This window comes from Panthera tigris, chromosome C1, assembly GCF_018350195.1.
Source record: "Panthera tigris isolate Pti1 chromosome C1, P.tigris_Pti1_mat1.1, whole genome shotgun sequence".
Taxonomy (NCBI): domain Eukaryota; kingdom Metazoa; phylum Chordata; class Mammalia; order Carnivora; family Felidae; genus Panthera; species Panthera tigris.
The window spans coordinates 219,568,662-219,591,636 of NC_056667.1; the positions used below are offsets into that span (position 1 = coordinate 219,568,662).

A 22,975-nucleotide genomic window follows, 5' to 3' on the forward strand; every position below is an offset into this window, starting at 1 on the left:
CCGTTTGTGAGTTCGAGCCCTGAGCAGGACTCTGCCGACAGCGTGGAGCCTGCTTGGGATTCTCTCTCTCCCTCTCTCTGCACCTCCCCTACTCCTGCACATGTGTGCTCTTTCTCAAAAATACATGAACTTTAAAAATAAAACAAAATCTTAAAATTTTTTAAACGTTTATTCATTTTTGAGAGAGAGAGAGAGAGAGAGTGTGTGTGTGTGTGTGTGTGTGTGTGTGTGTGTGTGTGTGTGAGCGAGCGGGGGAGGGGCAGAGAGAGAGGGAAACACAGAATCTGAAACAGGCTCCAGGCTCCGAGCTGTCAGCACAGAGCCCGCCATGGGGCTCAAACCACGAACCGTGAGATCATGACCTGAGCCGAAGTCAGATGTTTAACCGACTGAGCCACCCAGGAGCCCCAATACAATTTTTAAAATATCCAAACTGAGTAGTATAGAGAAAACAGACTGAAGAATCAACAGCCTCAGGGATGTGTGGTACAAGATTAAATGGCTTGACATATGCTTAACAGCAGTTCCGAGGGGAAAACAGGAATAACTGAGCAGGAAAACAGTTGAAGAAATAATGTCTGAAAACCCCCAAATATGAAAAACACAATCTTACAGTTCCAAGAGTTTCAGGAGACCAGCCCAGGCCCACAGGAGATCTGAAGGGCCGGCACCCCTTTCCCCAACTTCTCTTCCTTTTCCCCTTTTGGGAACCACACATTAGCGACTCGGACAAACCAGGGCATATACGGGGAGGTCAGAGTGTGCCTGCACACGCCCAGGGAAAGGCTCAGAAGAGACCTGAGGAGACCTTCAGTTTACGTCTTGGGTGGTTCCCGCGCACAGGCAGTCTACACCAGAAACAAAAACAAACAAACAAAAAACCCACCCCAAAACAGTAAGCATAAATAAATGGATGCCCGTCCCACGTTCACGGATTAGACGACTCAGTATCAGTAAGATATCAACACTGCTCAGGGATCTACAAAACTAACGAAATCCCTATCAAAGCCCCAACGATATGTTTTGCAGAAACAGAAAAATCCATCCTAAGAGTCACATGGAATTCTCAGGGACCCGGAATAGCCAAAAAAATCCTGAAAAGGAAGAACAAAACCGGAAGACACACACCCCTCTTGATTTCACAACAGCGCGGCTCTGGCATACAGACAGACATACAGACGATGGACCAGAACAGACACCTCAGAAACAAGCCCTCACATACGTGGCCAATTTTCAACACAGCTGCCAAGACCACCCTATGTGGGAAGGACGGTCTTTGTAACAAACGGCGCTGGGAAAACGGGACGTCCACGTGCGAAAGAACGAGGCTGGACGCTTCCCTAGCCCCACACACAAAAACTAACTCAACGCGAGTCAGAGACTTCAATGTCACAGCTAAAACAATAAAACCCTTAGAAGAAAACAGCACAAACGCTTCACTGCGCGGGACTTGGCGATGTTTGGACGTGACACTGAATGTAGAGCCAGCAACAGAAAAAACAGACAAACCGGAATTCGTGAAAATTACAAATTTGTATGCGTCCAAAGACACCAAACAGTAAAAACAACTCACGAAACGAGAGAAACATCGGCCGGTCGCGTCTCTGGTAACAGAAGTCCGGCTGCCGCCCCAACGGCTCGAGCGGCCGGAGGCTGAGGACGTGGAGGAGGGGGCCTCCCGCACAGCCGCCGTGGGGCTCACGAAACCAGAAACGGGACCGCCGCGCGACCCCGCCAGCCCGCTTTCGGGTCCACGCTCAGAAGAACCGAAAGCGGCGTCCTGCAGATGTCTGTGCACCCACGGTAACCGCCTTCCAGCCGCTACAAGGTGCAGGCGGCCCTGGCGTCCGCCACGGATGAACGGATGAGCAAAATGTACCACATACACACAACAGAGTAGTACGCGGCCCGAAGAAGGAAGTTCGGCAATATCCCACAACACGCACGAACCCTGGGCACGTTGCGCTACGTACAATAAGCCAGTAACCAAAGACACACAGGGTGCGACTCTGCTTGGATGAGGTCCCTGGAGTCGTCAGGCTCGTAGCGCACCGAGTGGGACACGGGGCACCGGGGGCCGTAGGGGGAGACAACGGGGAGTCGTGACTCACGGGGCATAGAGCTTCAGTCTTAGGAAACCCAAGTGTCCTGGGGATGCGCGGTGGTGATGGCTGCTCGACTGCACGAATATACTTAACACCACGGACGCACGTCCGTAAACACAGGTAGGATGTGGGGCGCCCGGGGGGCTCAGTCAGTTAAATGTCTGACTCTCGATTTTGGCTCAGGTCGTGATCTCACGGTTTGTGGGATCGAGCCCTGTGTCGGGCTCTGTGCTGACAGTGTGGAGCCTGCTTGGGATTCTCTACCCATCCCCGCTGCCCCTCCCGTGCTGGCGTGCACATGTGCACTCTCTCTCTCTCAAACAAATACATAAACGTGAGACAATTACTTGAAAAACGGTCAAGATGCTAAAGTTTGTTGTATGTATTTCATCCCACAGTTTAAAAAAAAAAAAAAAGAAAAAACAAAGTTCGGGAGTGAAATAGTCCCAAGAGACTTGCTGAGAGCAGACTATGCTACGAGAAGGGCCACTGATGTAGGTCTTGGGGATGAAGGGAGATGATACCGCTGGAGACGCAGGGCGACAGGGAGGAGAGGAGAGCAGCACACAGAGAAGCAGTGGGTAATGAGAAGAGGGCACCGTTTCCCCTCACTGTAATTTCCCTGCAAATCAACTATTTAAAGCCAAAAGAACAGTACTGTGAAGATTTATGGTGTGTGTGTGTGTGTGTGTGTGTGTGTGTACTTTTGACATCGATGTTTACACAAACGTGTTACGGGTGTGACGACACCGTACAGAAGAAACGGTCAGTGGGACTGCAGAGCGGGAAGAAGGAAGCATCGGCTGTGAAGTCGGATTATCCACAACCAGTGTGAAGGGGCAAATGTCACGGTAGCCTCCGAGCAACCATTAAAAAAACGAGGGAGACACAGTTGAGAAGCTAACAGCCATAGAAACGATGAGACCTCTCATTTGTGACCACGTGGGTGGGCCTAGCATGAGTGAAACAAATCAGCCAAAGAAAGACAGAAACCAGAGAATTTCACTTATATGTGTTATCGAAAAAACAAAACAAGCAAAAAAAGCAGGAAGAGACCCATAAATGCAGACAACGCGCCGGTGGTTGCCAGAGGGGAGGGGAGGGGCGGGGCTGGAGAGAAGGGCGCAGGGGAGAGGGAGGGCCAGGCTTCCGGTTCCGGGGCGAAGGAGTCCCGGTGCGGGACCACAGCCAGTGGCGCTGGAGGAGCGTCACGCGGTGACAGCCGGGAGCTACGCTCGTGGGAGCACGGCGTCCTGCCCACGCTGTCCGGCCACCGCGTTGTACACCTGAGAGTGACGTGACAATGTGTGTCAACTATATTTCAATAAGAAAAAGCGGGGGGGGGGGGGGGGCACCTGGGTGGCTCAGTTAAGCCTCTGACTCTTGGTTTCAGTTCAGGTCATGATCTCGTGGTTCGTGGGTTACAGCCTGTGTTGGGCTCTGCACCGACCATACGGAGCCTGCTTGGGATTCTCTCTCTGGCCCTCCCTCACTCTGTCTCTCTAAAAAATAAATAAATAAACATAAAAAAAAAAAACCCCTAACAGAGTAAGACAGAATGCCAAATATATTTAACCCAAGAGAATGCAGTAAAGGAACAAAAACAAGAAAGAACAAAAAAACAAATCAAGATGGCGGACTTACAACCAACCATACGAGTAATATTGTTCTTAAATGTAAGTGGACTCAACATTCCGGTTAAAATATAGTTTTTTGACAATAAAAGCAAGCCTACAAGAGATGTACTCTGAATGCAGACAAAGAGGCTCAATGTAGAAAGGTAGGAAGACAGACATGGCACATAGACAACCACCACCGGAGAGCAGGTATGGTTGTGTTATTCTCCAACTTCAAGGTACATGCAAGTTACCAAGGGTAACATGTCATAAACATGAAATATCATACGTACGCATTTAATAACAGAGCTTCGAAGTTGTGAAGCAAAAGCAGGCGGAAGTAAAGGAGAGAATTAGCCTCAATGATTGTTGGAGAGTTTAACACCTGTCTGCAATCAGATAGAACCAGACTCCCTCCCCCAAAAAGTTCAGTAGTATGCTAGAAATCTGAATGACGCCATCAAGCGACCTGACCTAACAGTGTCAGGTCCGCTCACCCGACAACTGTCGACTTCTTACTCATCTGGACTGTGTATGATATATTCACCAAGTTATAGCACACATTGTGGCATAAAGTAACTCTAAGAACATGTTCTCTGGGCTTTACAGAGTTGAATTAGAAGTCACTAGCAATACGATAAGTAGAAAATCCTTAAATATTTGGAAAGTAGTAGCATACCTTCCAAATAATCCAGTTCCAAAAAGAAAGTCACCAGAGAAAATATTTTGAGCTAGGAGGTCGTAAGAACACACTCTACTAGTACCTGAGGGAGGCAGCTGAGGCAGGGCTTACAGGAAAATTCATAGTTTCAAGTGTTACAAGCTAAAAATGGGCTAGATATCAATGATGCAAGTTTCTCATTTAAGAAATCAAAAAACAGGAGGAAATTAAACTCCGGATGATTAGAATAAAAAATAATATGAAGCAAAACTTCTCCAATTTATGTACTTTAGCAATACAAAAATTCAGCAATAACTAAAAATGATAAATCATTACAATCAGGTGGGGTTTACCTGAAGGATGCAAGGTTGGTTCGACATCTGAAAAACTGTTCCTATAACGAATCACATTAAGAGAATAATATAGCAGGGGCGCCTGGGTGGTTTGGTTAAGTGTCTGACTTTAGCTCAGGTCACGATCATGCGGTTCGTGGGTTCGAGCCCCGAGTCTGTGCTGACAGCTCAGAGCCAGGAGTCTGGTTCAGATTCTCCCTCTCTCTCTGTTCCTCCCCCACTCGTGCTCTGTCTGTCTCTCTCTCTTTCTCAAAAATAAACAAACATTAAGGAAAAAAAACAACAAAAAAACATCAATTCCAAAATCATAAACCTTAAAGTAAAAGAGAAAACCATAAAAATTCTTGGAGAAAATGCAAGTTATTCATCTCTGCTGCCTGGCTTGGGCAAAACAACTTACGAAAGGGCATTAAAAGGACAAACCGTAAAAAAGACAAGACTGGTAACAGAACGTGAAAAGTAAGACACTTTGTTAACGAAACGAAAAGCTAAGTCATCAGCTGGAACGCTGTTACCGTGTCAACGTGCAGACCTTGCATGCAGAAGGCGGAACCTTCAGAGCTGGGCGACAGGGGCACAGGATGCGGGCGCTGGCTTCACAGATGAGAAACGGGCACCAGGAGGGTGCGACCCCGTCAGGCATCCGGGAGTGTGTTTATCAGCACAGGGAATGCCGTCCGTGGCCACTCAAGGACCAGTGCCGCAGAGAGGGCGGCCCGGGGACCGTAGTGAGGTCGCGCTGGGCACCAGTAAGCCTGGCGCCCACGGGACTGGGCGGTGGCAGGCCGAGGTCGTCACCCGAGAAGTGAAACCACGTGTCTGCGTGCAGGAGCGCACAGACGCTCGTGACGGCCCAGAGCTGCAAACAAACCAACCCACGTCCGTCAAAGAGAGTAGACAAAGCTGTGACGGACGTGCCCTGGGCATCAAAACACCCAAGCTTCCGCTAAGAGCAATAGCAGGAATGAATCTCAAAAGTGTTTCCCTGAATGAAAGGAGTAAATACTGGATGGTTCCATTCATAAGGGGTCCCAGAAGTCGCACACCTAGTCTGTGGCAACAGAAATCTGGCCCTGGTTGGGGGGCAGGGGCTGGGGGCTGGGCTATTACGGTCTTGACTTACGGGCATGGACACCTCAAGTGTATGCGCTAATTCTACGTAACTATACTTCAAAAGAGTTGATTTTTTTTAAGTAAAAAAAAAAAAAAAAAAAAAAATTCTAGTAATCTCTGATAATTAAAACACAGTGGACTGGCCCAGGGTGGACAGGCAGGGCGCCTGGACGGGGAGGGGGGTGGCAGACAGGCAGGGCGCCTGGACGGGGAGGGTGACGCAGGCCCTTCCGGCTGGGCTGGGACAGCGAGCCTTTTATCCGCACAAAAGTCTAGGTGCGTTGATGAGCTGAAGGGGAGGTTTTAAGTCAAGCTGTAATGCTTCCGGAAAAAAATACATAGAATACGTATTTTCTGACCTGTGTTCAGGGAAGACTGGTTAATTAGGAAACACCAAAACCTATCCAGAAAGGAGAGCCTGGGAAACTGAACCACATATAATTAAAGTTTAGTAAGAGAAGGAAGTGATACAGACAGGACTGGATACTGGCACCACAAGTAACTGACAAGGAGCTTATATCTAAATTATATGGGGACGAAGCCGGCGGGACAGACACAGCGGACGCGGGTCAGAGGGCCGGGTCAGGACTTCCCAAGGGGAGGGACCAAGCAGGCAGGGATGGACACTGCTCAGCCTCACTGGCCGTCAGAGCAGCCTGACCGCACAAGTCGGCACCTCAGGACGCGGGGAGTTTCTGGAAGGCAGGGCCTCTCTGATCCTCAGTGTCAGATGGGGGCAGGGGCTGGACCCGCTGTCTCAGAGCCGCGTGGACAGTGTGGAGTCCTGAACGACCAAACACAGATGGCAAGTAACAGAGAAGGGTGAGGACGGGGTTGGGCTTCAGTGGCAGACAGGCAGGGACCTGTCCCGACACCTGCCACTCCCAGGGGTCTGCAGAAGCCAGGCGTTCTGCCTGCCAGCTGCTGGGAGGACAGACACACACTTCCAGTCCCCGCCCCCCTCCCTTCCTCTGGCCCTGCCCCCACAGGCTTCACCTCACCTCCTCTGTCCTGCAGAGAGGGGCTCCTCTGTTTCCTAAAGCCCAAAGTCAGTTCTCCAGCAAAAATAAAGCTCCCCCCACCTCCACAAAACCCCGATAAAATAAGTAACCTCTGGCAAGTACCAGCAAGAAAAAGAGACAACGGTCATACGCAAAAGATCAGAGATGTAAGGTGGACACAGAATGGCAGAGAGAGACCAGTACGTGTCACTTCTTCCTCAAACTTGAAAACCTAGAAGAAAGGGCACCTTTCCCGGGAACCGTGAGGGGAGGCTGCCAACGGAGCAACGAGGGAGAGGGTCAGGCAAGCAGGGAGGGAAGCAGGGGCCGCGCAGGCTGGGCCCAGATGCTGTCCCCTGGACACCCACCAGGAACAGGCAATTTCCACGGGGCTCCCTCCTTGTCAGGGAATGGAAACCACTAAAAAGCTCCCAGCTCACTCTGTGAAAAACTGATACCCAAATGGATAATAATTCCTGAAAATCATGCAAGTAGGAGCTACCCTCAAAAAGCAGGCACGCCTCAACACTTACAAGTTATTATTCTGATTCACTGCGTCAACAGCTTCAATGAGAAAAAACACAGAATCCTCCCAAAAGAGGCTGCAAATGCATTTGATGAAACTCAAAACCCCTTCCTGAATATAATTCTTACCATAGTAAAAACACAGTAGAAACAGGATGTCCTTACCCGACCAGCCCGCGAGCCCCTCACGGGGTGAGCGCCAACACACGTCTCTGCTCGGTCAGGGTTGTGCCCAAGAACCAGCTGTCAGATGTGACAGACACGTCCCAGTTCAGCACAGGTGGACAGAAACCAGAGCCCTCCCACCACCAACAGCAATCAGAAGGCGAAGCCACATGCCGTCGGTACAGCCACGAACGCTAGAGAGGACCACGACGTCACCTGCCATGAAACGTCCAACACCTACATAACTACACAAGATTATAAAGAAAGAAACTTGGTGCCCCCGAAAGAGCGCAAACTAGACCTGAAACCATGGCAACACAGCCCCGAGCCGCTGTGTGCTGCTGCAGACGAGGAGGCCGCTTCTCCCCGGATTCATTCGTGCACTTGTGCAGCCCAGCACATACGGCTCATGCAGAAGAGGAAGTGCTGAAGAATTCACCAAGGAAATTTAGAGAAAGGAGTATCGGGAACCTACGTTATTGAACAATTTTAAATTACTGTCAGTGAGGAGGCAGACAGACAGACGGACACTTCCTCTCCCATCTGTGGGATGGGCCCGAGCCAGGCAGGACACTTCAGGTCTGTGGGGCACTGGTCACCACGGGTCTGTACATGGCATCACGGGAAAACAAATCTGGGACGGACTGGGGTCTGAGTGTGAAAAGCTACAAGAGTGTGGGGAAGGGAGGGATGCTTGGATACTCTGGTCATCTGAGCAGAAACACCTCCCAGAGCCAGAACCCAAATCCAGACGCCATGGAGGGAAAGACCCCTGGAGGGAGCGACAGGAAAGCTCACAACGGGTGGTGGAGCACGGCACAAACCAAACTACCACGTGCCACCAAACGGGGACTGTGTCACATAAGCAGCAGACACGGGGGTACCAGCCACACACACAGAAAGCGCCCGTAAGTGACAACGCACACAACACAGGCAAGGACCGCGAACGTCAAGTAGGAGAGGAGACGTGGGGACGCTCGCTGCATCCGTGAGTTCGACGTAAACACGGCCGAGATGCCGTCTTCGATCCGTCAGGCTTGCGAGGGCCAGTAAGTCTGCGAGCAGCACTGATGAAGGAGCAGCGAGCCAGGTGCCCTCACGCAACGCTGGTGGGAACGCGGCGGTCAAGAAAAGCACTTTAACGGAATCTGTCACGATTTAAAATGTGCCTTTGACCCAGCAATTCAATCGGGAGAAATCTCGCAGAAGCGGACAGCACAAACGCAGAAGGACGTGTGTGCCCGAAAAACGGCAAACCCGAGGCCCCCGCCCGCTGGCCAGGGACCAGGTGTCTGAATGGTGGCACACCCCCATGCGGGCACGAGAAAGCACGGGCAGACAGGCTCGGTCAAGCAGAAAGGCAGACTTCAGGCCGAGGGATGGGCCGTGACCCTGGCCCGAGTGCGTGACGGTGGCGAGGGCACCCGTGAGGGGACTGCGGTGTGGACTCACCTGCTCCACGTGGGGCTCCTTGGCGAAGGAGATCCTGGCGACGGAGTGGGACGTGATGCATAGCTCCTGCCCGTTCACCTCGCCCTCCTCCACCTCCACGATGCCTGTGGGACCGCCAGTCCTCAGTGTCCCGCCCGCGGCTTCCTAGGCCGCTGCTCTCACCACCGGCCTTTGCACCCCAGGCTTCGACAGGTCTGAACTTTGAAGCCATCGAGGCAATGACCTGTCCCCCTGGCCAGCACAGAGACTCCCAGGCGTCGAGGGGGAAAGACTCACGGGTCCTCTTATAGCTGGGGCGGGGGGGGGGGTCTGTGGAGGGTCATTCTCTCCGGGGGTGCCCTGACCCTGGCCCTGCCCTGGGCCCCATGAAAAAGGCCAGGAGGCATCCCCCTCCAGGCCGTTTGCTGCCCCCTCGACCTCCAGCTCACTACTGCCTTGGGCAGGCCCACCCCAAGTCGGGCTGGTTCTGACTGTCCACCTGCTTCTAGGAAGTGAGCCTCACTTGGACCAGTGAGCAAGGTTAAAGGTCAAGCAGGTGTGATTTGAGTAATTTCCAATTAATCAACCCTGTGAGCTATCTTAGGGTGGCCTGGCACTGGGGGCAGTGCGGACTTCCAGAGAACCTCGGGCCACGTGTAGGCCTCCTGGTCTGGTTCCCTCCACGCAGCCCCAGCCTACGGGAAACACCCGTGTGCAGCTCAGGGGAAAAGGGGACCCGCAGCCCCTGCCACCAGCTCCCTCCCGCCAGCCCCACTGGGCCTGTCCGAAGGCCTGATGCTTCCCAGAGGTCACTTGCAGAGTGGCAGGCGGGACGCAGATGCCACCTCTGGCGCTGGCCACCCCTCTGCTGGCACGCGGGCAGGGGGCGGGCCGTCCAGGGACAGTACCTGTGTTCTGGGCGCTGACGAAGGCCACCTTGTTGGTGTCGGGCTTGAGGCGGATGAAGCCACACTCCCTGTGCATGGGCTTGTGCGTGTCCGGGTGGAAGGCGTTGAACCTAGCGGGCAGGAGGGTGAAGGCCCAGGTAGCGGATTCCCCCGAGACAGGGCCGGGCTGCGTGCACGTGCCCGTCTCACTGTACGAAGCCCCCACCCACCAAATGCTTCTTGTTCACGTGGAAAATGCAGAGACACATAAAAGACACGGCCCAAGAGACACGAGAGGCCACGTGTGTGGCCCGGCTGCCAGGTACGTCGGGACTTTCTGTCTCCGACCCAGAAGCCGCTCCTCTAGGTGCCACCCGCCCTCGCTCTCGTCTGTGTCCCCGTCTTCCCGAGCATCACGACTGACAGTGACCTTGATGACAGAAACTCGGTCTCCATAGTTTAGGCACGCGCCTCCCGCAAGGCTCCTCCGTGCTTTTCAGTCCCACGCACCCCACGAGCACAGTCGAATCCCACCCTCACCCCAGGCTTTGCCTCTTGGGAGCTATTATCGTGCTCGGGGGTCCCACCAACCCCCACGTAAGACACAGCAGGCACGAAGTCAGGGTGCTGACAGAGGACCTCAAAGGCCGTGCGCTTGGCTGTGTGGCACGAATCTGAGAACCACGATACCAACCGCTTCTCTGAGACCTCACACGGCTCGGCTCAGGGGGGAATTCCGGGAAAGGCGTGTTCGTCATTTTATTCTCAGTGACACGGGGGTGGCTGGTCTCCATACAGGACCGCGGCAGACACTGGGAACTTAACCGAGTGCCGGCACCACTGATGGTGTGTTTGCATCAACACGCCCGAGGCTTTGTGGTCGGCCGCGCGTCTTCAGAAATGCGACCACCAGGAAGCACCTCGTTACCCACTGTGCGACCAGATTCGGGGCAGGGAGAGGGCGCGTCTCCGAAATACAACCAAGTTCCTTTGTGTCTTCCCACCCGGCGCCCGCCGCTCCGTCCCCGGCCCGGACCTGCTCTCGCACGCGGTCGGGGGCACACTTACGAGAAGTTCAGCACGGGCTGGCCCACGTGGGAGATGTACACCTCCTCCAGGTACCGGAAGGGCTGCAGCGTCGGGAAGGTGCCGGCTCCCGGCGGGTCGGACAGCCAGGTGCCCAGCATCCAGGACAGCGGCTCCACCACCGGGTTCATCGTGGGGGGCTCTGAGGACAGAGGGAAGAGGCGGTCAGTGGGCTCCGTGTCCACGCTCGGTGAGGGAGCACGCCCTCGTGCGGACAGCAGAGCTGGTGCCTCCGTGAACGCGCACCAGCCGGCCGTCGAGCCGGGGAGAGACAGTCAGCAAATGTCATCTTGTCAGATGCAGCTCCCACACGGGGGAGACGGCAAGAGGGCCTGGAGGTGGGCGGGGCTGAGGCCAAGTCCAAGGAAGACAGGACCCGCGGAGGAGGGCTGCCCTGCGCCAGGCTGGCGGCAAGAAGTGGGAACAGCTGTGGGTGGAAAACGGCGGGTCGCCCCTCCACCGTGGGAGCCCGCCCAGGCAGACACAGGTGGCCGGGGGGGGGGTTGGGGGGGAAACCCGCTCCTTCCCCCAGCTGGCCGGCTCCTCCCGGCCTCTGCAGATGGCCTGTGGACAGCTGGGAGTGAGCATGGCCATAAGACTTTCGTAGTTAGACGACAAGAGAAAAGTGAAGTCGGGACTTCGGCTACCACCTATGGTGTAGACCAGGAATAAAAGCTTCATAGTCAAAGGTCTGGAGTGGGACAGAGCAGACAAACACCCTGCCCACAGGGACACCGGTGTCCCACCGAGGGAAGAGAGCAGTCCACCAAGAAATAAGAAAAGGATGCTGAGTGTGTGGCGAAAGAGGCGACAAGCCGAAAGGGGGTGGGGGTGTGTGGCATTTGAGCTTGAAACTTCGAGGGCGGAGGACGGCCCCCTGAGATGCGTGCAGAGGCCGCGGTGGGAGTGGGCCTGTGGCCGCTCCGGGACACGGAGGCTTCCTCAGGGCCAGCCGGGCCAGATCCTGGAGGACCCTGGGGACGTCTGAGTGGGAGACGCGGGGGCAGCACGTGCCTGGCGGCGGAAGAGGGCGGCCTGGGCCCCGTGTCGCCGGTGGAAAGGGCCAGATCCCAGGGGTGCCCTGCAGGGAGAGCCAGCTGCACGCACTGATGTCTGGGATGCAGGGCTGGCGAGCAGCGCCCGAGGTTCAAGGCATCAGGGAGACAAGGGGAGAGCAAAGCTCGGATGGTTTGGGCCTGCGGTTCTCAGAATAAACAGAAATCGCTGTTTTTCAGCCAGCCAGCCAGCCAGCCACAGCCTCTGAGAGGCTCTCTGTCCAGCGGACCCTGTGTCGCATCCAGGGCAGCACTTGGAGCCGCTGTCCAGGCCCCACCTGCTGGTCCAGTCCCCTCTGAGAGCAGTGCCCGCCTGGGCTGGTGAGCATGGCCCTTCCCCTGGGCACATAGCCTAGGGTGGCGGTGGTGGAACTGCAGCCAGGCCCCGTGGGCCTGGGATGAGGGGGAGGGAGACAGACAGGGAAGGACCCAGAGACGGAGGGAGGCAGACGGACAGACACAGAGACAGGGAAGGACCCAGAGACGGGGGAGAGACAGAGAGACAGACACAGACATAGAGACAGACAGGGAAGGACCCAGAGACGGAGGGAGACAGATGGACAGACACAGAGACAGGGAAGGACCCAGAGACGGGGGAGAGACAGACAGACAGACACAGACATAGAGACAGACAGGGAAGGACCCAGAGACGGAGGGAGACAGACGGACAGACACAGAGAGACAAACATGGAAGGACCCAGAGACGGGGGAAGACAGAAGGACAGACACAGAGACAGATCGGGAAGGACCCAGAGACGTGGGGGAGACAGACAGACAGACACAGACATAGAGACAGACAGGGAAGGACCCAGAGACGGAGGGAGACAGACGGACAGACACAGACATAGAGACAGACAGGGAAGGACCCAGAGATGGAGGGAGACAGATGGACAGACACAGAGACAGGGAAGGACCCAGAGACAGGGGAAGGACAGACGGACAGACAGAGAGACAGACCGGGAAGGACCCAGAGATGGAGGGAGACAGATGGACAGACACAGAGAGACAGACCGGGAAGAACCCAGAGATTGGGGGGGGGGGGGGGGAGACAGACAGACAGACACAGACATAGAGACAGACAGGGAAGGACCCAGAGACAGGGGAAGACAGAAGGACAGACACAGAGACAGACCGGGAAGGACCCAGAGACGTGGGGGAGACAGACAGACAGAGAGACACAGACATAGAGACAGACAGGACCCAGAGATGGAGGGAGACAGATGAACAGACAGAGAGACAGGGAAGGACCCAGAGATGGGGAAAGACAGACGGACAGACAGAGAGAGCTGGGTTATGCTCTTTCTTGCCTCAAAATCTCTCTGGGGATCTCTCTGAGGGAACAGGGTTGGTAGGTGAGCATTATCACCTCTTTCAGAAAGGAATAAAAAACGACAAGAGAGATAATTGAAAACCCTTTCCCTGGCCTTGGCTCTCAGGGAAGTCAGGTCACAGACACAACCCACGGCCACCAAAATGCGCAGGAGGGCTGTGTGGGGGCTGGGGTGGCCCTGGGACCCTGCCCGTGTTCACAAACAGCAGGAAAGGAGCCGGGCCCCTGGCGGGTGCCACTGACCTTCAGGGACACAGGACCCCCCGCCCCCCTGCTTCATGAGCACCCTGCATTCCCGTCAGACTGTGCCAACCGCGGGAGCCTGAGAGTGGACGTGGGGCCTGGAGCCCGAAGACTGAAGTAGCACTGACCCCCACCAGGGCCCAGAGGAGGCCGTGAGTGTAGGCTCTGCACACAAGTCTGCACGCACGGGTCTGTACCCAGTCTGTGCACACGGCTCTGGCCCACGGGTCTGTGCATATGGGTCTGTGCATATGGCTCTGTGCCTGCTCTGTGCACACGGCTCTGCCCCCACGGGTCTGCGCACATGGGTCTGTACACACGGCTCTGCGTGCCCACTCTGTGCACACGGCTCTGTGCACGGCGAAGCAACCACCTCCAGGAAGAAATGCAAGAATGTGGGAGAGAAGCGGCAGGAGAGCAGGAGAGGTGAAACTCCAGCAGAAAGAAGTCGGGAGAGACGCATCAAGAAGCTGGGAGTGGAGGTGGACGAGGACAGCATGGCACTCATGGCAGACACGCGCTACAGAGGACAATGAGAAGAGTAAAACGAAAACAAAGTCAAGAGGTTTGGAGACTTGGGCTGGGGGCGTGTGCAACATGCAGCCTGTGCAAAGACAGGTGCGGGGCGAGGGTGGGGGAGGGGGGAGAGGCTATGGCGGGGGGTGGGGGAGGGGGAGAGAGGAGGGGGGACCTGGGCCGCGCGCGAGTCCCACGGCTGGGTGTCCTCCTGTGAGAGGACGACACGCGTCCACGTGGCTGCTGTTCACAGCTGCTGGATGCGGAAACCTCCCAGCGGCTTCCGGCCGACGAGTGGGTGAGCACAACGTGGCACAGCCAGACGGAGGAACAGTATCCGTCATAAAAAGGAACGAAGAGGGCACCTGGGGGCTCAGTCCGTTAAGCGTCTGACTCTTGATTTCAGCTCAGGTCATGATCTCATGATTCGTGGGACAGAGCCCCACGTCGGGCTCTGCAGTGACAGCACAGGGCCTGCTTGGGAATCAATCACTCACTCTCTCTCTCTCTCTCTCTCTCTCTCTCTCTCTCTCTCTCTCTCCCTCCCTCCCTCCCTCCCTCCCTCCCTCCATCCCTCCCTTTGCCCCCTCCTGCGCGTGCGTGCTCTCTCTCTCATAAATAAACTTAAAAGGACTGAAGCACTGACTAATGCTACCACGTGGACGAACCAAGAAAAAGACCACGCGCCCTGATTCCACTCATATGAAACGTGACAACAGGCGAGCCCGCAGAGGCCCAGAGCGGACCCACGGTTCCTCCGCGGCAGCGTCCGGCAGACGCTAGTGCCACACTTACAAGATGCACGGGGAGAGTGAGCGTCACGGATTTGGTAGCTGCCACAGGTGTGTCTGACACAGCCGCTCACGGCCCCACGTGGACATCTGGAGGCGCTGGTCCACTGAGATGTGCTTTACGGCAAAGACACACATGGATTTCAAAGACTCAGCACAGAAAGGACTTCAGACGTCTCAGTAACTTTTAGGTTCCGATGCTTGTGTATCGAAATAACGTTTCAGGTAATATTGGGTTAAATAAAATACAGCATTAAAGTTCACGTCACCGGTTTCTCTTTACCTTTTTATTTTTAAGCAGGTTCCAGGCCAAACGTGGGGCTTGAACTCACAACCCTGAGATCAAGAGTCGTACGCTCACTGACTGAGCCAGCCAGGCGGCCCTCTCTTTACCTTCTTAGTGTTGCTACAGGACAATTTCAAACCACGTCCGAGCTCACGCTGTGCTCCTGTTGGACGGCGCCATGATGCGTGGTCTCTACCCTAACACTCAGGGATCTCCGCTACAGCGAATTCTGAGGACACCGCCAAAGGACAGCCTTCGCCAGGCAGCCACAGGGAAGTGACAGCAAAGGGATTCCCAGAAAGTCATGGAAGCGTTCCCCAGGAGAACTGGTCCCAGGTGGTGGCCGCCCTGACCATGCCCGAGGTCTACCCCCGAGTGGCGACGTCACGGAGGCGGGCAAGCCAAGCACGGACCAAGTGGGGAAGGTTTTACTCTAAAAACATACGCCATGGTACAATATAAAAAATAAGGCAGAGCTAAAGCCACACGTACCGGAACTCACCTATGAAAAGGAAAAGCTTTTCACACTGGATCACAGAGCAAGACCTTCAACTCTTGCTGCAAAGGAGAGATTCACCAGACAGAATCACTCAGAAAGGCATTTCAGAGCCAGGCAAAGGTGGGCCCAAGGGAAAGCTAGCATCGTGCTCCCGTGGTGAGGGAACATGAACTTCCACCCAAGATGCGTTAGAACAGACAGAGCACGGCTCTCCAGAGCGCTCAGGGTCCCGGTCCCGGCGAAGACCCCGCGGTCAGGAAGACGCAGGCGACCAGCGGCAGCCGTGACAAAGCAGAAACTACTGACGACACACAGATGCTCACAGGAAGAAACCAGCAGGAACCGTGGTTCGTGTGGGCCCGAGAGAACAGCACGGCACGGAGGGCTCACTCCATACGACTAGAGAGCTAGTTCTGAGCGAGCGACGCTGTGCTCCGCGCCCGAGACTGCAGAATCTCCTCTCCAAGCCTCACGGAAACTGACCTCGTAAATGGTCAGAAAGTAAAGAGAGTCCCCACCATGTCGTCCGACCACAGCGCAGCAAGGCTATGAAAACATGATCAGATTTCCCTCAAAAATGTCATGCCACAAAAGAGACCATGTACGTAATCTGCGTTTCTATCTGCATGAAATTCTAGAATAGGTAAACGGGGGTGGGGTGGGGACTGGGGCAGGAGGGCATGGAGATCCGGGGACTCTGGGTGATGGCATCACATAGGAGTCACGGAGGGACACCCAGGGCTGTTTTACTTATATTAACTGTACCTCAGTGAAAACATTCAGATGTGAAACTTCCACAAAGCAAACAAACATGAAAAGAAAAAAACAATCTGAGCCTGGGAACGCCTTCCCAGGACCTGTTTACTGTCACCACAGCACAGGTTCATGAGTGGCCAGGTGACTCCAACCTCAGCTGGCACTTCAGGGGGCAGCCTAGCCTCCCAGGGCCTCTGGTCTGTGCTGGCCCACTGCTGCCCACAGGGAGACAGCCTTCTCTTGCAGATTGTTTTGGTATTTTAAGAAAGTCTAGAACTACTGACCTGGGGGTAAAATACCCTTATTTCTGAAGATGCATTTGAATGACAACTGCCGCTTACAGTGTGAGGTGTGGTTCGGTGAGTCAGTGGTCAGGGCCCGGGCATATGGCCGTCCTCCCAACACCCCTGCAGGGGCCCGGGGGTCTGCTGGGCCTCCTCCCCCCGCAGGTGCTGGCCCTGGAACCACTGAAGGTGATCCTCAGAGGATCTGGGGGCTTTCTGCGTCAGCCCTCACTTGCCAGTAGGCAAGACAGGTGTCTGCACAAGCAATTCTGACAAAGTGACACCAGAAGGGGGGGAGGGGGAGAGGGAGTGAGAGAGGGAGTGAGAGAGGGAGGGAGGGAGGGGGGGAGGGAGGGGGGAGGGAGCGGGAGGGGGGGAGAGAAGACAGGAACAGCACACAGGTGGAAAAGGTGCTCCGAGATCTTGTGAAGGGTGGGGGACGGGGGACTGCGACCGCCCACCCAGCTAACGCAGGCGGACGCAGGCGGAGCCTGGCCCATCCCAGCAGCCCTGGACTGCACCCTCTCTACCTCTGGGGTGCTGATGCAGGGCCTTGGGACAAGACAGCAGCACCCCAGGTGGTCTGCTAGCACGGGTCTGGCCCGTTCCCTCTTTCCTTGGTGACGACGACTGCGGGCCAGAGTGCAGGTGCTGTGCTGTGGGGGCTCGGGCAGGGGACAGGGGACCGGGGGGAGGGGCTGGAGTGGGTGACTACGGCTGGGTGAGGTGACACAGAGGGACAGCCTGCCCAGGGTGGGGACCAGGGAGGTGGGCTGCGGGGACTCATACCGGAAGCCCGGAGGACAGAATCGCCAGAACCACAAAATGGGAAGGGGGCTTCAGAGGTGATGCGGGCCAGGAAGAGTGGAGGAGAACAGGGATGGGTGGGCGGGTGCGGGTCAGGGGGAAAGCCCAGCAGGGGCCGGTGTCCCAGGCTGGCAGCCCGGAGGGGGATCGGGGCCAAGGGTGGACATCACCCCAGGACAGGTCAAAACCCCCAGAGGGGTGGGCTCAGCAGGGTCACAGCACCGGGACCCGGGGTGAGAGGGTGTCTTCAGGAGAGCAAGTGGGAGAGACAGCTGAGGGTCTAACTTCTGCCTCTAACCAGTCTGTGTAAGCCCGTTCGGTGGGCTTTGCAGCGGCGGGAGGGTGCACAGTAGGTCACGCAAAGCCTCCGTACAGGAGGCTCAGCAAGCCCTTGGGGAGACACGACGCACTCAGACACCAGTGGTTTCTGAGGCCCACAGAACTCGCCTGATGGACCTGCAGAAGCCCCTCTGACGCGCCACATTCAAGTGGAAGGAAGCAGTGTTTCTTTGGCAACGCGAAGTTTCTGGAATGACTCTTCAAAGAAACACCATTTTGAGCAGCAAAAGTCAGAACCTGCGTGGAAGGTGCGTGCCATTAAGCCAATGTCAGGAGACTCTGGGTCGCCTCGCCCAGGGTCCACGACCAGCACGCACGTCCACCAAACCTCCAGCCCCAGGAGGCGTGGGATTCTGCCACGGAGAACCTAACTGCTCTGAATTAGGTTCTTCAAACGTAGTTCTCCCGGCTTCCTGGCAACTTGCTCTCGGCTGTGACGAATTTTAATTGAATAAGGATGACGGGGCAGGCACTAACCCGCCGGTGGTGGGCAGGGGGATTCCACGCCTCCTGCCAGGTCTGGTGCCCCCGGACGCCGCCCCCCGGCACGGGGTGAGCCAGGTCCTCGGCACCTGCACCCGTGCCCACGGCCCTGCCGCCACCGTGTCTCCTCCTGTTTTCAATGAAGCGGTGCAGGGGACGACCAACAGGGAAATTCTAAGATCCAAATGTCAAGTTACGTGAAATATGTCAAAATCCATCCAATCACAGCCCTAAGACTGGTGTCTTTCACTCCATGTAAATCATACTTCATTAGAAAAATGAAAGTAAGATAAACTTGAAAGTCAAACAAACGAGCATAAGAAGTAAGGGATTTCAGCCTATTTGCCACTTTCTACCTCTTCAAGTAAATCAGACAGGCTTTTAGTTTCATTTTTTTCTTCTTTTATTAAAACCTCAACCGAAACGCAAAAACAAAAATTTAAATCTTCTCCAAGAAATTTAAATTTTCGTTTGTTGGCCCAAGACAGCAAAAGCAGGCTTACCCATCACTAAGTTTTCTGAACTCCAGACACCGTCAAGGTTCTTCAAGGTTGTTCTCTGCCAACTGACGGAAACGTTTGCACCTGGTTACTAACAGCTTGGCAGGAAGGGAGTGCCAAGCCGAAGAGTGCATTCTGGGAAGTGTAGTTCCAGCCGGGAGAGGACAAGGACACCCGGAGGTGACCGAACTGGGATCTGGGAGGAGATCATTTCGGGGCTTAGGAAGGTGGGACCTGCCAGGGAGTGAGGAGTGGGGCCTCGGCCCTGCACTGCCTCCCCCGGGGGCCACGGAGGGAACCCATCCCTTTAACGGGGAAGCAGGCGGAGCCAGGCACATGGCAAAAGCTGTTTCTGTAAGTCACCCTGGAAACTCCTGATGCGTCCCTTTGCATCTATCTCCTAGAGGGCCGGTGGACACTCATCTTGGCTCTGACACGGGTGCTCAAGACTGCTGTCTCTCCTGGCAAAGGTGTCAGCAGACAGGCCCAGGACCCCAGCGACAGGAAACAAGCAGACACGCTCGCTGGGGACGGACGCCTTCCTGGCGCCTCCCACCCTCCCCCTGCTTTGTGTTAGCAGACGGCAGTGTTTCCGACACCGGCTGCAAACACGAGAGACAGAGGGCCCAGGCCGCCGTCGCCTGGCTGGCGCTGGCCGTCCCGGCGGAGCAGACACTGTCCTGGCCCCGTGACCGCTCGTACCGCACCTGCCCGGCGCCTCAGGGGAAGCTGTTCTTTTGAGATGGTGGCAAGGCCCTCACTTTATTACTCGTCAGATGAAAAGGTGTTCGCGCACAGGGAAAAAAGAAAGGACAGGAAATAGGGCAAACGTTCCTGTAAAATACAGAAAGACACAAAAGGAGACCAAGTAGTTATTATTTGCGAGTATCATGGTTGATTACCTAGTTAACTCCAAAGCCTCAACTGAAAAACTATTAGAATAAGTGACTTTGATAAGATGGTTTGTTTTTAAAGTTAGTAGCTTTCCTACATATTAACAATAACCAAATAACAGAGGAGGGAGATTCACGGTTCAACTCTGACCCATAAAGAGCTTAGAAGCCCTAATTCCTGTCTTTACAACAAGAAAAACATGGAATGAACTGAAAATCAGTGGCTGCCTGGACCCATCAGAAGTGAGGTCCCAGTCTCCCAGAACTTGAAGGGACATGCTCACCCGGGGCAGATGTGAGCTGACAGGGACGCTGGATGACAACTGGGCAAGAGGCTGGAGCTGAACGCAGACGAGCAGGAGACAGTTTCCTGGGGGCCCCACGCTCCCTCGGGTCTCATTTCCAGGAACCCACCAAATTCTCACTGTGAGAAGCCAAGGAAAAAAATCCCCTGGTCTCTCTCCGGCACTGGAAGGGGAGAGAAAGTTCTGACCGGAGCTCAGAGCATGCTCCAAAGGAAAGGGCTGTTGTGCAGTGCAGATGTCACCTGAGCTTTACTCTGCTGGGGACGGCTTCCCCCACGAGCTCCTACGGCCTCCCCCCCCCCCCGCCGCCCCCACTCCAAGAGGACAAGAATGGGAAGGTCACAGCCCAGAAACACAGGCCACAGAAGAGGAACCCCACAGAAAGCTGACTGCAGAGTGTCCCCCTCCCCCACGCCCTCCTCAGGGCTCCGGCAGGTGAGGGGATCAGAGCAGAAAAAGCCGCAGGTGCAGGGGCTGGGAAGGAGTCCGGCAGACAAGCCCCAGGACAACAGTGGAGACGAAGCGTAAAGACAGCAGAGGAATCTGAGCCTGATGCAGGAGAGATCAGACACAACCCACCTGCCAGGCAGGCCAGCTTGGCGGCTCAGGTTCCATTACCATGTCCACCTTTCAGAACGATTATAAGCCATGCTAAAGGCAAGAAAAAATTCAGTCTGAAGAGACAACATCGGAACCTGACTCCGATAAGGCAGAGGTTCTGGAATCCTCAGACTCGGAATTTAAAATAACTATGATCCATCCGCTCAGGTTCTAGCAGAAAGAGCAGACGGCGTGCATGAACTGAGCTCTGTAAATGGAGAGGAAGCTGACAAGGGTCCAAAGGAAAGGCTGCACATCCAAACCAGCGCGGGACAGGTGAAACCTGGGGTGCCTGGGGTCCAGGAGAGAGCCAGCGAGCTCGAAGGCAGGCAGCAGAGACGTTCCACAGTGAGATGCAGAGGGCAGAACGCACACAATACTGGGGGGTTGGGGACAATTACAAAAGATATGTGTATGCATCATGGCAATGACAGCCAGAGGACAGAGGGAGAAAGGAGAAGAAATACATGAAGTAGTAGCTGAGTTTTCAAAATTAATGACAGACACCAAACCACAGACCCAGGAAGCTCAGAGGACACCAATCACGACAAATACCAAAAAACCGACACCTGTGCGTTTCATATTCAAACTGCAGAAAACCAAAGATGGAGAGTCTTGAAAGAAGCCAGAGGAAAGAACTCTTACCTATAGAACAAAATGGGGAAGAATCACAGAGGGCATCTTGTGCAGGCAACAAGAGTAGAATTCCATGCCCAGAGACACTGTCCTTCAAACACAACACTCTACGTTAGTTGGGATTAAAATGAAAACTTAAAAGGCCCCTGGAGGGCTCAGTCAGTTGAGCCTCTGACTCTTGATCTTGGCTCAGATCGTGATCTCACAGTTCGTGGGTCCGAGCCCCACATCGGGCTCTGTGCTGCTGGCGCAGAGCCTGCTTGGGATTCTGTCTGTCCTTCTCACTGCCCCTCCCCCACTTGTGTGTGCGTGCACTCTCTCTGGAAATGAATAAAATGAAAACATAAGAAGAAAATAAAAGAAAAGAAAAAGAAACTGTCCTTCAAAAAAGTAAACAAGAACTGGGGTGCCTGGGTGGCTCAGTAGGTTAAGCGTCCGACTTTAGCTCGGGTCACAATCTCACAGTCTATGGGTTGGAGCCCCCCATCAGCCTCTGTGCTGACAACCCAGAGCCCGGAGTCTGCTTCGGATTCTGTGTTTCCCTCTCTCTCTGCCCCTCCCCTGACTTTTCTGTCTTTCTCTCTAAAAAATAAATAAACATTAAAAAATAAAAAAAATAAAAAAAACCAAAACACTGATTTCTGGGTGCATGGATGGCTCAGTTGGTTAAGCGTCCGACTTTGGCTCAGGTCATGATCTCAAGGTTCGTGAGTTTGAGCCCCACGTCGGGCTCTGTGCCAATAGCTCAGAGCCTGGAGCCTGCTTGGGATTCTGTGTCTCCCTCTCTCTCTGCCCCTCCCCGGCTCACACTCTGTCTCCCTCTCCCTCTCTCTCAACAAACAAACAAACAAACAAACGAAAACTAAAAAAAAGTAAAGAAGAACTAAAGACAAAAACTTTTTCAAACAAAACCGGAGGACAAAACTTGGTAGATATGCCCTATAAGAAATAGTAGTTCTTCAGGGAGAACGATGAAACAGGTTGGAAACCTGAGTCTGTACAGACAAGAGCACTGGGGAAGGAATATGTGAAAGATAAAATCTTTCCTTTTTCTTAATTCACCCAACAGATGAATGTGTTCAGATTAATGGTAGTGAGCTCAGCACATGCACAAGTGAAACGGAGTACCGGTTTTATAAGGGACGACACGGGGGTGACGGGGACGCCCAGGTCTCAGGCGCCTGCGCTACCGGGGACGCAGCAGTGTGTGAAAGTGGATGTACTTGAGTTGTAAACGTGGGGCGAAAACCCCAGCGCCCCCACGAACAGAGGTGCGGCGAGAAGTCAAGTCAGTGTGCTGAGAAAGGGACACAATGAAATCACACAAAATGCTCAATCAAGGCCAGAGAAGGTGGAAAAGGGGAGAAGAGAAATGGGAAGCAGTCACAAATTTGAGCGCTTAGTCTCACTGCAGCAATTATCACTTCAAATGTGAACGGGAGGGAGAAGACAGTCAGGAGACTAGAAAACACCCAACTATATGTTGTCCATAAGAAACCCACTTTAAGTATAAAGACATAGACCAAAGGAAAGGGACAGAGAAACATCTATCCCGCTGACACAAATCAACAGGAAGCTGGAGGAGGAATGCTAACTTCAGAACAAAACAGACGTTAGGATCAGAAAAATTATCAGCCACAAAGAGGAACGTTACATAATAACAAAGGAGTCAATCCTCTAAGACGACATAATAATCCCTAATGTCTACG

The 22,975-nt window shown here is 54.5% G+C and overlaps 1 protein-coding gene across 4 annotated transcripts in view; it reads right to left on the reverse strand.

The window, feature by feature from the left end:
• Positions 1-22,975, reverse strand: part of THAP4 (THAP domain containing 4) — a 40,799-nt gene that overhangs the window by 5,534 nt on the left and 12,290 nt on the right. For all 4 annotated transcript variants that reach the window (XM_042995941.1, XM_042995940.1, XM_042995942.1 and 1 more), the window contains exons 3-5: positions 10,926-11,085; positions 9,879-9,988; positions 8,992-9,095 (exon numbers count right to left, since the gene is read on the reverse strand). In XM_042995941.1, the coding sequence (XP_042851875.1) occupies positions 8,992-9,095; positions 9,879-9,988; positions 10,926-11,085 (374 nt within the window). The remainder of the gene's footprint in view (positions 1-8,991; positions 9,096-9,878; positions 9,989-10,925; positions 11,086-22,975) is intronic.